The sequence below is a fragment of the Mesoplodon densirostris genome, chromosome 10 (genome assembly GCF_025265405.1).
Source record: "Mesoplodon densirostris isolate mMesDen1 chromosome 10, mMesDen1 primary haplotype, whole genome shotgun sequence".
Lineage (NCBI taxonomy): Eukaryota > Metazoa > Chordata > Mammalia > Artiodactyla > Ziphiidae > Mesoplodon > Mesoplodon densirostris.
In genome coordinates this window covers 24,395,946-24,408,751 of record NC_082670.1, presented here as the reverse complement: position 1 = coordinate 24,408,751, position 12,806 = coordinate 24,395,946, and the positions used below count along the sequence as shown (strand labels likewise).

General features: G+C 46.7%; 1 protein-coding gene across 2 annotated transcripts; it reads left to right on the top strand.

The window, feature by feature from the left end:
- Positions 1–11,115: 11,115 nt before the first annotated feature.
- Positions 11,116–12,534, top strand: FKBPL (FKBP prolyl isomerase like). Of its 2 annotated transcripts, XM_060110588.1 has the most exons (3): positions 11,116–11,250; positions 11,424–11,857; positions 12,065–12,534. In XM_060110588.1, the coding sequence occupies exons 2-3, from the start codon at positions 11,498–11,500 to the stop codon at positions 12,530–12,532; spliced, it is 828 nt and encodes a 275-aa protein (XP_059966571.1). In that variant the 5' UTR covers positions 11,116–11,250; positions 11,424–11,497; the 3' UTR covers positions 12,533–12,534. The 2 variants fall into 2 exon arrangements, with proteins under 2 accessions (XP_059966571.1, XP_059966570.1); XM_060110587.1 differs by having other exon boundaries at positions 11,424–12,534.
- Positions 12,535–12,806: the final 272 nt, after the last annotated feature.

Below are 12,806 nucleotides of genomic sequence, written 5' to 3'. Positions count from 1 at the left end.
AGCACTAATCCCACTCATGAGGGCTCTACTCTCATGACCTAAGTACCTCCCAAAGGCCTCACCTCCTAATACCATTGTATTGCACATTAGAATTTCAATATATGTACTGGGGGAGAGGGGAGGGCACACAAACATTCTGACCAAAGCTGAGTGCCAGGGAGGAAGTCCATAGCCTCTCAAGTCTTCCTGGAGCTAGTTGCTCTCTCCTATCCTGAGGTCAACCAGGAGACCTCTTGGGGAGGGGGAGGAGGCACAAGCGGTGGACTTGGCATCTTCAGTTGTACACCTGCAGGACAGGGTCCTATCCTGCATTCCATGCAGGATACTGCTGAGACATCGTCCGAGACAGCAGGTGTGAACACTGAAGCTCATGAAGTTTATAATCAAGAAGGAAAGCCATGCACTGTGATAGGAGACATGGGATGAGGATGGGATGGAGTATGGAAATCATGGGTTCTCCTTTGGATGTTTCAGGTTTCATGTGCCTTCCTTACCCAATTTCGTGAAAAAAGAACTGACATCTGCAGCTTGCACTTCCTCACTACCTACTCACTTTTCCCCTGTTGAATAGGGTGTATTGTTGTCAGAAATATCTTTCTTTCATACCCACTGCTTCTTAACCCTTTGAAATACGCTTCCATTCCCAACTCTACTGAAATTGTTCTTTCAAACGGTACACAATGACCAAAAGTTACCAGGAGCCAAAACCAATGGCATTTTCACAGTACACTGCCTCTCTGAACCCTCCCATGTTTGTCCCTTGACTCTGGATTCCCCACTTTCCCAGGTTCAGGGACATGTTATCTCCTCCCCCTCTACCTATACGCACACCTCAAGTCATCCCTCCTCCTCTCTCCTGGCCTGTTTTTTCACCTCCTGTGCCCTAAGTATCTATATCTGTATTTCTTTTTGCTTCTCTGAGAATTTCCCTTGAAAAAATCTCATCCACTCCAAACTCAGACGTCATTTGTAACCAGATGCTTCTTTGCTACAGACTGAATGTTTGTGTTTTCCCAAAATTCATCTGTTGAAGCCTAATCCCCAATGTGATGATGGGGCATTTGGGAGATGATTAGGTCTTGAAGGTAGGCCCTCATGGATGGTATTAGCACCCTTATAAAAGAGACTCCAGAGAGCTCTCTTGCTCCTTCCACCACGTGAGGACATAGCTAGAAGAAGGTTGTCTATGAACCAGAAGGAGCTCTCACCAGACACTGAATCTGCCAGCACCTTAATCTTGGAATTCCCAGCCTCCAGGACTGTGAGAAATCGATTTCTGTTGTTTATAAGACAGCCAGTTTATGGTATTCTGTTACAGCAGCCCAAGTTGACTAAGACATTCTCCAACCTATGTATTTATAGGCAGACATTCTTCTGGTGCCTGTGGAACACGGATGGTTGGACAATGCTGCTGGTTCTCTAAACTCAGCAGGTTCCAAACCAAACAGATGAAATGCCACTGAAAACCTGCTTCCCTACCTTTGTAGACAGCACCATTTCCTGGGCACCCTTATCTGAAAACGTGACGCCCCTTCCACCTCCTTCCTGCCTTTACTTTTGCTGAGCGGTCAAGCCCAGTCAATTCTGCCATCACAATGTCTTTTGAATCTGTAACTTTTTCCCAACTCTTGCTGGAAAAATGACCTCATCTAGGATTATTGCAACAGCTCCCCTAACAGGTCGCCCTCTTTCCTACCTCTCCCGACCCCAAGTCTCCCTTGACACTGCTGTCAGGTTGTCCTCCCTAAACACACTTCCCACAACCCCTTAACACACCTCTCAAAAGCCCTTCAAGACTCCCTATTGTTTACTCACCTGTTTACAAAATTTTAATCTGGCCTTCAACCTCTTCCATAATTTGAAATCATCCAGCTTTCTCTGGAACCAAACTGTATTATTCACCATTCCCACTTCAGGTCTTTATCCAGCTGTTCTTCAAATCTAAGACCTCTTACTCCAATCTCTGCCTGTTACAAACCAAATTGTTTGCTGCTTGTCATGTGTTTCAGACCACATCTAAGCTTTTGCTCATGATATTCTCCTTCCCTTCACATCTGCTTCTTCACTTGGCTAAAATGTACCTATCCTTCAAGGCTCAGATCAATTGACCCCTTCACTCCAGCAAGAAGGAATCTCTCTCTATTATGGGTTGGACTAAAGCAGTGGGTTTCTAAACATAGCTCCAGGCATTCCTTGGAGCCATGATTTTTACCTCTGGCTGTACATTATAGTCATCTGGGGAGCATTTTAAAAATCCCAAACCCCAGGTCGCATCCTAAACCAATTAAATCACAATCTCTTGGGACTCAGGCGTCAATATTTTTAAAGACATCCCCAGGTGATTCCAAAGGTCAGGATCCCAGCCAAGGTTGGGAATCACAAGCTTAGAGGCACTTTGGGGACCACCGCAGAGAGGAGAGGCCGAAAGGTGGGGCTTCAACCAGAGCAAATTTCTTTAGGAGAAAGTATCTGGGTCTAAAACATATCCATTGTTCACTTTATCTGGATTTTTTCCCATCTCTTCCCACTGAGATCTTGATGTCCTCACCTTACCTTGTCAGCTACTTGAAGGCAGGAGCCAAATCTGGCTTATCTCTGGTGTTCAGACCCTCACAGATAAAACCTCTTCTACCAATCTTTGAACTCAATTGAATGGAAAGGAATTAAGCAGAGAAAGAAGTGAATGAAAATGACTTCTCCAAGATCTCATCACCTCACTCAGATCCTCCCTCGGGAGGCGTATCCCAATTCATTTCTCCTCCTACCTTACCTCAACTCCCTCCAAGAGCAAGGATGCCCGTGGCTCTTGTCCTCCTATCAACAGAGATTCTACCCTCCAGGAGGAGAGTCTTTGGACCCTCTAACAGCTGTTGGGAGCTCTGATTTCCCCATGATTCGATTCTGGATCATCACTCTCCTGTTGAATCCTCATTGAAGATTCAGTATCTAGCTTACTGCCATTCTCTCTGCCATCTACTCTCTACCATCTACCTCTGCCATTTCATTATTTTTGGTGGTTTCAATATCCATGTAGATAACCATACAGCACCCTCGTCAGTTCCTTCTCTTCCTCGCCTCCAATGATGTTTCCCCCCTCCCCAGCCACTGTCTCCCTGTGTCACATCTTTGACTTGGTTACCACAAATAATTGCCTCCCTTCCAAAATTTCTTCAGTCTTTTCATGTCACCCCTCCTCCTTCACTCAGTACCCCTGTTCCAAAAATTCTTCAACCCCACCTGGACCTCCCATTCATTGACTCTCTCACTCTTCTTTGGGGCTAGATACCCTCATTTTTTACTTACCTCAATACCTACTGCAGATCCCAAGGTTCAACACTGTAATTGCCTCTCAGGCCTTGCACTGTATTCTTGGTCCCTCTCCCTTCAACACATTTTATCCCTGGTTAAATCCAACTCTGCCTGTACCACACCTGAACCCAAGAGCTGAATGTATCTGGGGAAAAAACACACAGTCATACTGACTGGTCTCGCTTCCTTTCAGCCTGCAGTGTGGCCTGCAAGCCTGCATTTTCCCACATTCCCCAAATCTGAGACCACAATTTCATAAGATGACAACCTTTCTTCTTATCTCAGTTAGAAAATAGAAACTCTCAGAAAAGAACTTCCTCATGGTCCCACCCCCAAATCTACCAGGCCACCTGCATCTCTATTGAATTCAATGCCTTCCCCTTGTTACTGCAGAGAAGCTGACCTGTTCACTGTCCCCACCCCATCTGTGTGCTGGGATCCTATCCCTTCTCACCTGCACAGAGATGGGACTCTTGAAATTATCCCCTATCTCTCCCACATAATCAGATTTCCCCTCATTACTGAAACATTCCCATCACCATATAAACATGCTGCAATAATACAGCTCATCTTTGAGAAGAAGGGAAAAAAACTCTTTAAAAAAAAAATATATATATATATATGTATTTGGCTGTGACGGGTCTTAGTTGCCACGTGCGAGATCTTCTTTGAGGCATGCAGGACCTAGTTCCCTGACCAGGGACTGAACCCAGGGCCCCTGCATTGGGAGCGCGGAGTCTTAGCCACTGGACCACCAGGGAAGTCCCAAAAACTCTTTTGCTACTCACCTATGTAGCAAAAGCACAATGTTCACAATAGTGGTTACCTCATGACAGGAGGAGAATTCTTTTGTTTTTCAATTTTTTAATTGAAATATAGTTGATTTTGTGTTAATTTCTGCTGTACAGCAAAATGATTCAGTTATACATATATATATATACATTCTTTTAAAAATATTCTTATCCATTATGGTTTATCATAGAATATTGAATATAGTTCCCTGTGCTATACAGTAGGATCTTGTTGTTTATCCATTCTATATATAATAGTTTGCATCTGCTAACCCCAAATTCTAATCCATCCCTCTCCCACCCGCCCCTCCCCCAGGAGAATTCTGAGTGGAGAGGGATACACAGGGAGCGCGTCAACAATAGCAGAAGGATTTTATTTCTTAAGCTGCCAGATATTCATTTAATTACTTTGGAATATATACGTGCCGGGGTTGAGAAACTCTGGTCTAGAACCATTAGCAACATTTGACACAGTTGATCACTCCCTCCTCCTTGAAATGCTTTCTTCACTTCTAACTCTTTCTGGATCCAGCTTAAGAAAGTATTCCCTAGTTCCTTATTTGCTGCTACTTCTCAGTTTTCATTGACTCTTTCAGGCTCCTAAATATTAGAGGGCCTCAGGACTCTGCCCTTGGCCCTCTCCTCTACCCTAATCCAAGCTCCTGTGCTACCATTGTCCCTTGGCTAGCCCCTTAATTGGATTTTCTGATTAATTGGGTTTTTGCCTTATACAGTCCTTCCTTCATGAAGAAACCAGAGTAATCTCTTAACTTACCAGATGGTATCACTCACCTTGCTCAAACCCTCTGATGGCTCCCGATCACACTTAGAACAAAACCCTCACCTTGGCTCGTGAGGCCTCCCTGCCCTTGCTTCTCCCCACCTCTCTGACTTCATCCCCTCCTACTCTTTCCCTTGCTTACTCTGATTCACCCACTCTGGCCCCCTTGCTGTTCTTCTAGCTGCTATTATTTAGCATAAAAATCTGATTCCTTCCTGCCTCAGGGCCTCTGCACTTGTGTTTTTCTCACCCTGGACACTCTTCCTTCAGATATCTGCATACCTGCTCCCTTACATCATTTATGTCTTTGCACAAATATCACCTCCACAAGGAGACTTTCCCTTGTCATATGATTAAAAACAGCACCATGCCCACCTGGGGGTGTTTTCTGTCCATTCCCTTACCCTGCTTCATTGTGTTCATAGCACTTGTTACTTTACTTTTTCCTTTCTGGTGTACTTATTTATCTAATACCACCTTGTACAAAATTGACATTATATATATATATATATATATTTTTTTTTTTTTGCGGTACGCGGGCCTTTCACTGTTGTGGCCTCTCCCATTGCGGAGCACAGGCTCCGGACGCGCAGGCTCAGCAACCATGGCTCACGGGCCCAGCTGCTCCACGGCATGTGGGATCTTCCTGGACCGAGGCACGAACCCGTGTCCCCTGCATCGGCAGGCAGACTCTCAAGCACTGCGCCACCAGGGAAGCCCGACATTATATTTTATTGGTTGGTTTTTATTACCTGTTATCTGCACTAGAATATAAGCTGCAGGAGATCCAGGGCTTTTTTCCACTGCCTTATTCCCAGAAACTAGCACAGTGCTTGGCACAGAGGAGGCCCTCAGTAAAGATTTGCTGAATGACTGAATAAGTAGCTCATGGAGTTGTGTGAAGAGAAATGAGGTAATATACATAAGACACTTAAAGAAATGTCTGGTATTGTGGTCATAATGCGTGGTCAGGGGTTGGTAAAGATCAGCTCTTATAATTAAACATTTCACTGTGGAAAAGGCTGCCTTTCACTACCTCATCCTGCGTGAAAACCCTGCCTATAAGGGAAGCACAAGCAAAATGGTTTGCGAACAGAGAGGGGAGAGGAACTATTTTGACAGAAATCCCAGCAGAACTAAAAACCACAGAAACCACCAAAGCTAAACAGAAGGGGAAATTTATTTAGCCTTTGGAAAGCTAGAATTTTTATCTCTTATGCTGATGATAAATGGCAGAAAATAAGTGCAGCATATGGTTCCATGTGGTGAGTATGGAATTCAGGGGAATGTGAGGGTGTAAAAACTTCCAACCAGCTTGATGCCTGGTGACAGGGCAGCAGGAATGGGTATAGGAGAAGCTGAAATTGACAAGCCAGAGATGAATAACATGGGTGTAAAGTGGCTTTCCTTTCCTTATATCTCCTGCTTTGTGCTGCTTCCTCCACCTGCAATAAATCCCTTCAGTCTCTACATGTCAAAATTATGGCCATCCTCCAAGGCTCAACCCTTTGGAGTCCTTTTCAGATCACCTCCAGTTGGAAATAGCTTCCCTTCCACTTATCACTTTTGCCCTTGCATCTGGAGTTTCGTTAACTATAACTCTTTCCTTTGTTAGCCTACTGATGGGGAGTTCTGTATTTATTTCCATGTCTCACTGACTAATCCTGAGTACTCAGTAAGGGTTACTGAATAGATAAGAAAAGAATTATTACCCCCAAATTGGGTTCACCTCTTGGTGTGTTGAGCCAAAAGACACAACCAAGCCAAGGATTGGTAGAAGGAAGGATTTATTACTTACAGCAAGTAAGGAGAACACCAGGGATCTTTCCCAAAGCAGTGTCTTCTCAAACAGCAAAACTGTGGAAGTTTTCAGCTAAGGGTGCATACTCATGAAGGGGCTTGGGCATAGTATGCATATTCTTGAAGGGGCTTGAGCAGAAGAGCACAGAACTGGGGCAAAGACTGACAGAGTCCAAGCTTTAGTTTGAAGTCATTAGGGTCAGAAACATCAGCATCCTTCAGGTTCTAGTTGATCCGGTGGTTGAGGGCTTATGAGGGGTGTTAAATTCTGCAAAACGGCTCAAGAAAGTGCTTCTGGATAATTCTTATCATTGAAACAGAACTGGGAGTCTTTACAACTGATTTATTAGCTTTGCTATTGTTACTTCTTTTTTTCATTCATTCATTCATTCATTCATTCATTCATTTATGGCTGCGTTGGGTCTTTGTTGCTGCGCTCAGGCTTTCTGTAGTTGCGGCGAACAGGGGCTACTCTTCATTGCGGTGCATGGGCTTCTCCTTGTGGTGACTTCTCTTGTTGCAGAGCACGGGCTCTAGGCACGCGGGCTTCAGTAGTTGTGGCTCGCAGGCTCCAGAGCGCAGGCTCAGTAGTTGTGGTGCACGGACCTCGTTGCTCCGCGGCATGTGGGATCTTCCCGGACCAGGGCTGGAACCCGGGTCCCCTGCATTGCAGGTGGATTCTTAACCACTGTGCCACTAGGGAAGTCCAAGTACTGTTACTTCTTAAGATCACTAATACTGAGACCTGTTCAAGGGCAAGCATTGTGGCAAGGCTTAGATCACAAAACGGCTTAGGCCTAAAATGGCTTCTCTTACATTAAAAAGCTATTATCGGGGACTTCCCTGGTGGTGCAGTGGTTGAGAGTCTGCCTGCCAATGCAGGGGACACGGGTTTGATCCCTGGTCCGGGAGGATCCCACATGCGGTGGAGCAGCTGGGCCCGTGTGCCACAACTACTGAGCCTGCGCTCTAGAGCCTGCAAGCCACAACTGCTGAGCCCATGCGCCACAGCTGCTGAAGCCCGCGTGCCTAGAGCCTGTGCTCCGCAGCAGGAGAAGTCACCACAATGGGAAAATCTCGCGCACCACTATGAAGAGTGGCCCCCGCTCGCCACAACTGGAGGAAGCCCTTGCGCAGCAACGAAGATGAGATGCAGCCAGAAATAAATAAATTTTTTTAAAAAGCTATTATCTGGTTATTTTCTTCTGGGGATCCCCTCCCACTCTATCTGCTTACAGAATGTTACTTCACCCATTTAGAGGGCAAGTGTCATATGCTGTGTGTGTGCTGAGACAACATGGAACAACCACCAGCTCACAAATTACCTTGCACCAGCTCCTGAACCTCTCCTTGGGCTCTGCCATCAGATTAGATCTTCCTTCCTTCCTTCCCTTCTTCCTTTCTTTCTTTCGGCTGCACCGGCATGCATGTGGGATCTTAGTTCCCTGAACAGGGATCGAACCTGTGCCCCCTGCATTGGGAGCATGGAGTCTTAACCCCTGGACTGCCAGGGAAGTCCCCAGATTAGATCTTTTTTTTTCCCCCCCAGATTAGATCTTTAATGAAGGCAAAACAATGCCTTTATGGGGTAGGGCAAGGAGAGCAGCAGAATGTGGCCAGATCCTCTGAGATCCCATGTTCTCTAGACAGGCCTGGGGATATAATCCTCCAGGCTTATTTCCCTTCTCTTTTTTTTTTTTTTTTTTTTTTTTGATTCCTTGGTGACTATCTCCAGAGAACTGAGCTGTAGAATACTAGGACTCAGGGGCAGGGAACTGGGAGAGAGCAAGCAGTGTGAGCCAGTCAACATTCATGCAGTTAACACCTTGGGAGTACAGCCTATGCTATTTCCCATTCCTGAATTTTCACACCTTGGCCCCTTCCTAGACCTGTGTTTCTCAAGCTGAGACCCGGGGGAATCTACAGATCCATGAATGTCATCTCTGGGGACTTATCAGTCCTCTTATAAAACTTAACTTTTGTGTTTTCGTTTTAATGGGTCATCTTTTTATTGTTTGTTTGTTTTGTTTTATTTATTTATGTATTTATTTATTTGGCCGTGCCGGGTCTTAGTTGTGGCACTCAGGATCTTTGTTGCAACGTGTGGGATCTTTTAGTTGCGGCATGTGGAGTCTTTAGTTGCGGCATGTGGAGTCTTTAGTTGCGGCATGTGGGATCTACTTCCCTGACCAAAGATCAAACCCGGGCCCCCTGCATTGGGAGCGTGGAGTCTTAGTAGCCACTGGACCACAAGGGAAGTCCCTGGGTCATCTTTTTAAAAATAAAAATATTTCCATTCTAGATGATTTGGATTACGGTCTTCCCCCCGCCCTTTCCCCCCACACCTAATGGCATGCTTAGCACCACACAGTGATGTGGGATCTTAGTTCCTCAGCTAGGGATCAAACCCGCACCCCCTGCATTGAAAGCATGGGGTCTTAATCACCAGGGAAGTCCCTGGATTACTGTTTTTAGGGGGTTGGTGCCTATGTTTTTATATATAGTCACAAATGGTGACAAGGGGTTACCTAAGGAGACAAAGTTGACCATTTAATTCAGCGTTTCTCAGTATGGGGTTTATTGGTGTGTTCTCAGAGGTTCAGTTCTAACTCATTCTTTAGATGGCAGCAAAAATGTCTCATCCTCAAAGGATATTCCCTCATCCTTCATTCACTCTCATAGCATCTCACGCTTCTTCATACCACTGCAATTACTTATTCTCCATGGCCAAACTATCAGTTCCATGAGAGCAGGGACTGTCTCTGTCTCATTCATCTATGTATCCCCAGTTCCTAACATCCTGCCTGGAACATAGCAGGTGCTCAATAAATATTTGTTGAATGAATGAATGAAGAAGGAGATAAAACACAAAAGAAATAGAGGCAAGGTCCTTGCCTCTTCAGTTCAGTTGGAACTGAAACATACACACACAAAAGAGTAAGAGACATTACAAAGCAATACATTGTAGCACAGTACAGTTTCTTTTAATTGAGAGAAGCTAATCTTTGAAGGGTCATTGGAGTGGACCTCTCAGTTAAGGCACACATAATACAAATTAGCAATCTTTGTCCAGGGATTAGGATGTAATCAAATCTTTTGCGACTCATTCTAGACTATCTGCCTTTCCCAGAAATCCCTGAAATGCAACAGGGAAAAGGGAGGGAGAAAAGGTGGATTAATTTTCAATAGGAATATAAGGGTTCCAAGAATCAGTATTTAGCCTTAGTTGCAGTGGACTAAGGTTACTAGAGTACAGAACCTAGAAATAAACCTTGAGTAAAAAAAGTCTAAGTTAGTGATCTGAGACGCAACACAAAACGGAGAGGACTGTTTTGACACAAGTCTGTGGCTAATGATGAAATTACCTCCCCTCCTGGCTGTCCTGGCATGGTCCTTGTAGTCTGGGGCACAATGGCCGGGTGTTAGAGAGCAAACTGAAGAGGGAGCCAAAGTGAGGACGGAGAGTGGGATTCTCCTTCCCTGAAGAGCTGTGGTAGCCCAGCCTGTGCAGGGAGCTGGATGAGCAAGCCTGAATCACAACGGGGACCTACATCTTTTATTAGGAAGAGGAAGACAAGTTTTCCACGGGTACACCCAGTGGAGCAGGTTATACCAGTTATATGTACAAAATATATGACAAACTAAAGGGGCACAGACCAAAGGGTGAAGAGAATGGGATGAGGTTATTCTAGAATCATACTATGCAAACTGTGGTCCATGGACCAGCAGCAGCAGCAGCCAAGAGCTTGTTAGAAATGCAGAATTGCAGGGCCCACCTTAGACCCCCTAATTCAGAACCTGCAATTTAACAAGTTCCCCAGATAGTGTGTAGGCACATCAACGTTTGAAAAGCACTGTCTAAGATTTCTTGAGGAAGAAGAGCTCGAAAGGCATTAATGAATATGAGGTGAAAGGTAAGGCAAGACTCAGGTGGTCCCCTAAGGGAATAGGGCCGGTTGAGGAGAAAGGTTTTATTTTGAAGCACCCTGGATTGAATGGGTGAAGAAGCAGGCGGGTTGACTCTGGCTGGGAGCCCCAAATGTAGGAATAAGGAGAATAGCACAGGTGGGCCTGAGGTCGCCAGATATAAGGACTGGTCGCTGCCGTGTGACACCAGCTCCACCATTCCCCGCTATATTCTCATTCGCCCCAATCTCCCATTCCAAGCCTTCTCTAGATTTTCACTCTCAGTAGCCTGGCCAGCCGTACCTCGCCTAGTTAGGTTTGATTTGGCCTAGCTCGGTTGCTAAGGCCTGGAGCTTCCCGGTTACGGGGGTGTGGCGGGAGAGCGTGTGGGGGAAATGACGTCACGCACAAAAGGCGGGCTAACCAGACTTCTCCCTCCTCCCGATTGGCTGCCAGGATTTTAACTAGATTCGCTGTCTCGCGGGCTCCAGGATTAGCCGTCAGTGTCTCTGTCCAGCTGTCCCCTGCCCACCCCCTCCCGACCGTCCTCTCCGCCTGGGGCAAGACTCCGAGGACAGTACCTCAGTAGCACTTAGCTTCGGAAAGAGAGGTGATTCGAAGGGTCCGGCTATTGCCGCCAGGCGAGGCTCTTCGACCGCCCAGGTACTTTTTGACTCGATCGGTGTCCGTAGTTGGGACGGCTACCCAAGCCGCAGGGAATTGTGGAACTTATAGTTCTGGGTTAGTTCGGGGTTGGAACGGAGGCTCGAGCCGGGAAAGGAATCTAAATAACATTCCTGCCAATGACATTATTTTTATTTATTTTTTTTAATCAGGTGCGGACCTGAACCTGGTCCATCCCTTTCTGACCAAAACTGTTTACCCACATTGGAAAGGACCAGGCGCCTAAATGGAGACGCCACCAGTCAATCCAGTGGGAGAGGACACCTCTCAACCGCAGCAACAATGGGAAAAGAACCTTGATTTAACTACTCAGATTAGGCAGCAGCCCCGTGACCCTCCTACTGAAATCCTTGAGCTCAGAGTGAGCCCAGATCCAGACAGCCAAATTCTAGAGGATCCTCAAGAAACTGAAAAACTGGCCACTGGACTTGAAGGAGACTCTGATAAGTCTCATGGATCAGCCAGTGAGGTGCCAGAGCCCCTTCAAACCTCTGATCTCTGGTACTGTCCGGATGGGAGCTTTGTCAAGAAGATCATAATCCGTGGCCATGGCTTGGACAAACCCAAGCTGGGCTCCCGCTGCCGGGTACAGGCTTTTGGATTTACTTTGGGGTCAGGGCTGCCAGAGGGCTGGACAGAGCTAACTATGGGGTTAGGCCCATGGAGGGAAGAAACCTGGGGGGAGCTCATAGAGAAATGCTTGGAGTCCATGTGTCAAGGCGAGCAGGCAGAGCTTCAGCTCCCTGGGTGCTCTGGACCTCCTGTCAGGCTCACACTGGCCTCCTTCACACAGGGCCGGGACTCCTGGGAACTGGAGGCCACTGAGAAGGAGGCCCTGGCCAGGGAAGAACGTGCAAGAGGCACAGAATTATTCCGAGCTGGGAATCCTGAATCGGCTGCCCGATGCTATGGACGGGCTCTTCGGCTGTTGCTGACTTTACCCCCACCTGGCTCTCCGGAACAAACTGTCCTTCATGCCAACCTGGCTGCCTGTCAGTTGCTGCTAGGGCAGCCCCATTTGGCAGCCCAGAGCTGTGACCGGGTTCTGGAACGGGAGCCTGGCCATTTAAAGGCCTTGTACCGAAGGGGGGTTGCCCAGGCTGCTCTTGGGAACCTGGAAAAAGCAACTGCTGACCTCAAGAAGGTGCTGGCGGTAGACCCAAAAAACCGGGCAGCCCAGGAGGAGCTGGGAAAGGTGATCATTCAGGGAAAGAAACAGGATGCAGGGCTGGCTCAGGGACTGCGCAAGATGTTTAGCTGATTAAAAGTTAAACCTTAAAAGAAACAGGAACCTGTGAAGTGTGGTCTATGCTGTGAGATTTGGGGGGTGGGGGGGGCCCAGAGGGAGGGTTTCACCCATATCCCACTCCCAGCTTTTGCCTTCCTAGGGGAGGTAGCAGTGGTCTCAGTGTCCTCCTTTACCCTTTTACCATTAAAAAGCCATATGGTCACGTGTGCTATGTTTTGGGGGGCTTATCCATCTCCGAAGATGAATAGAAGCCGTCTACACTTCTAAATTTAGGACACGCTGCGGG

Coding starts and splice junctions, on each gene's coding strand:
- FKBPL (XM_060110587.1), top strand. CDS start 11,498: ATGGAGACGCCACCAGTCAATCCAGTGGGAGAGGACACCTCTCAACCG.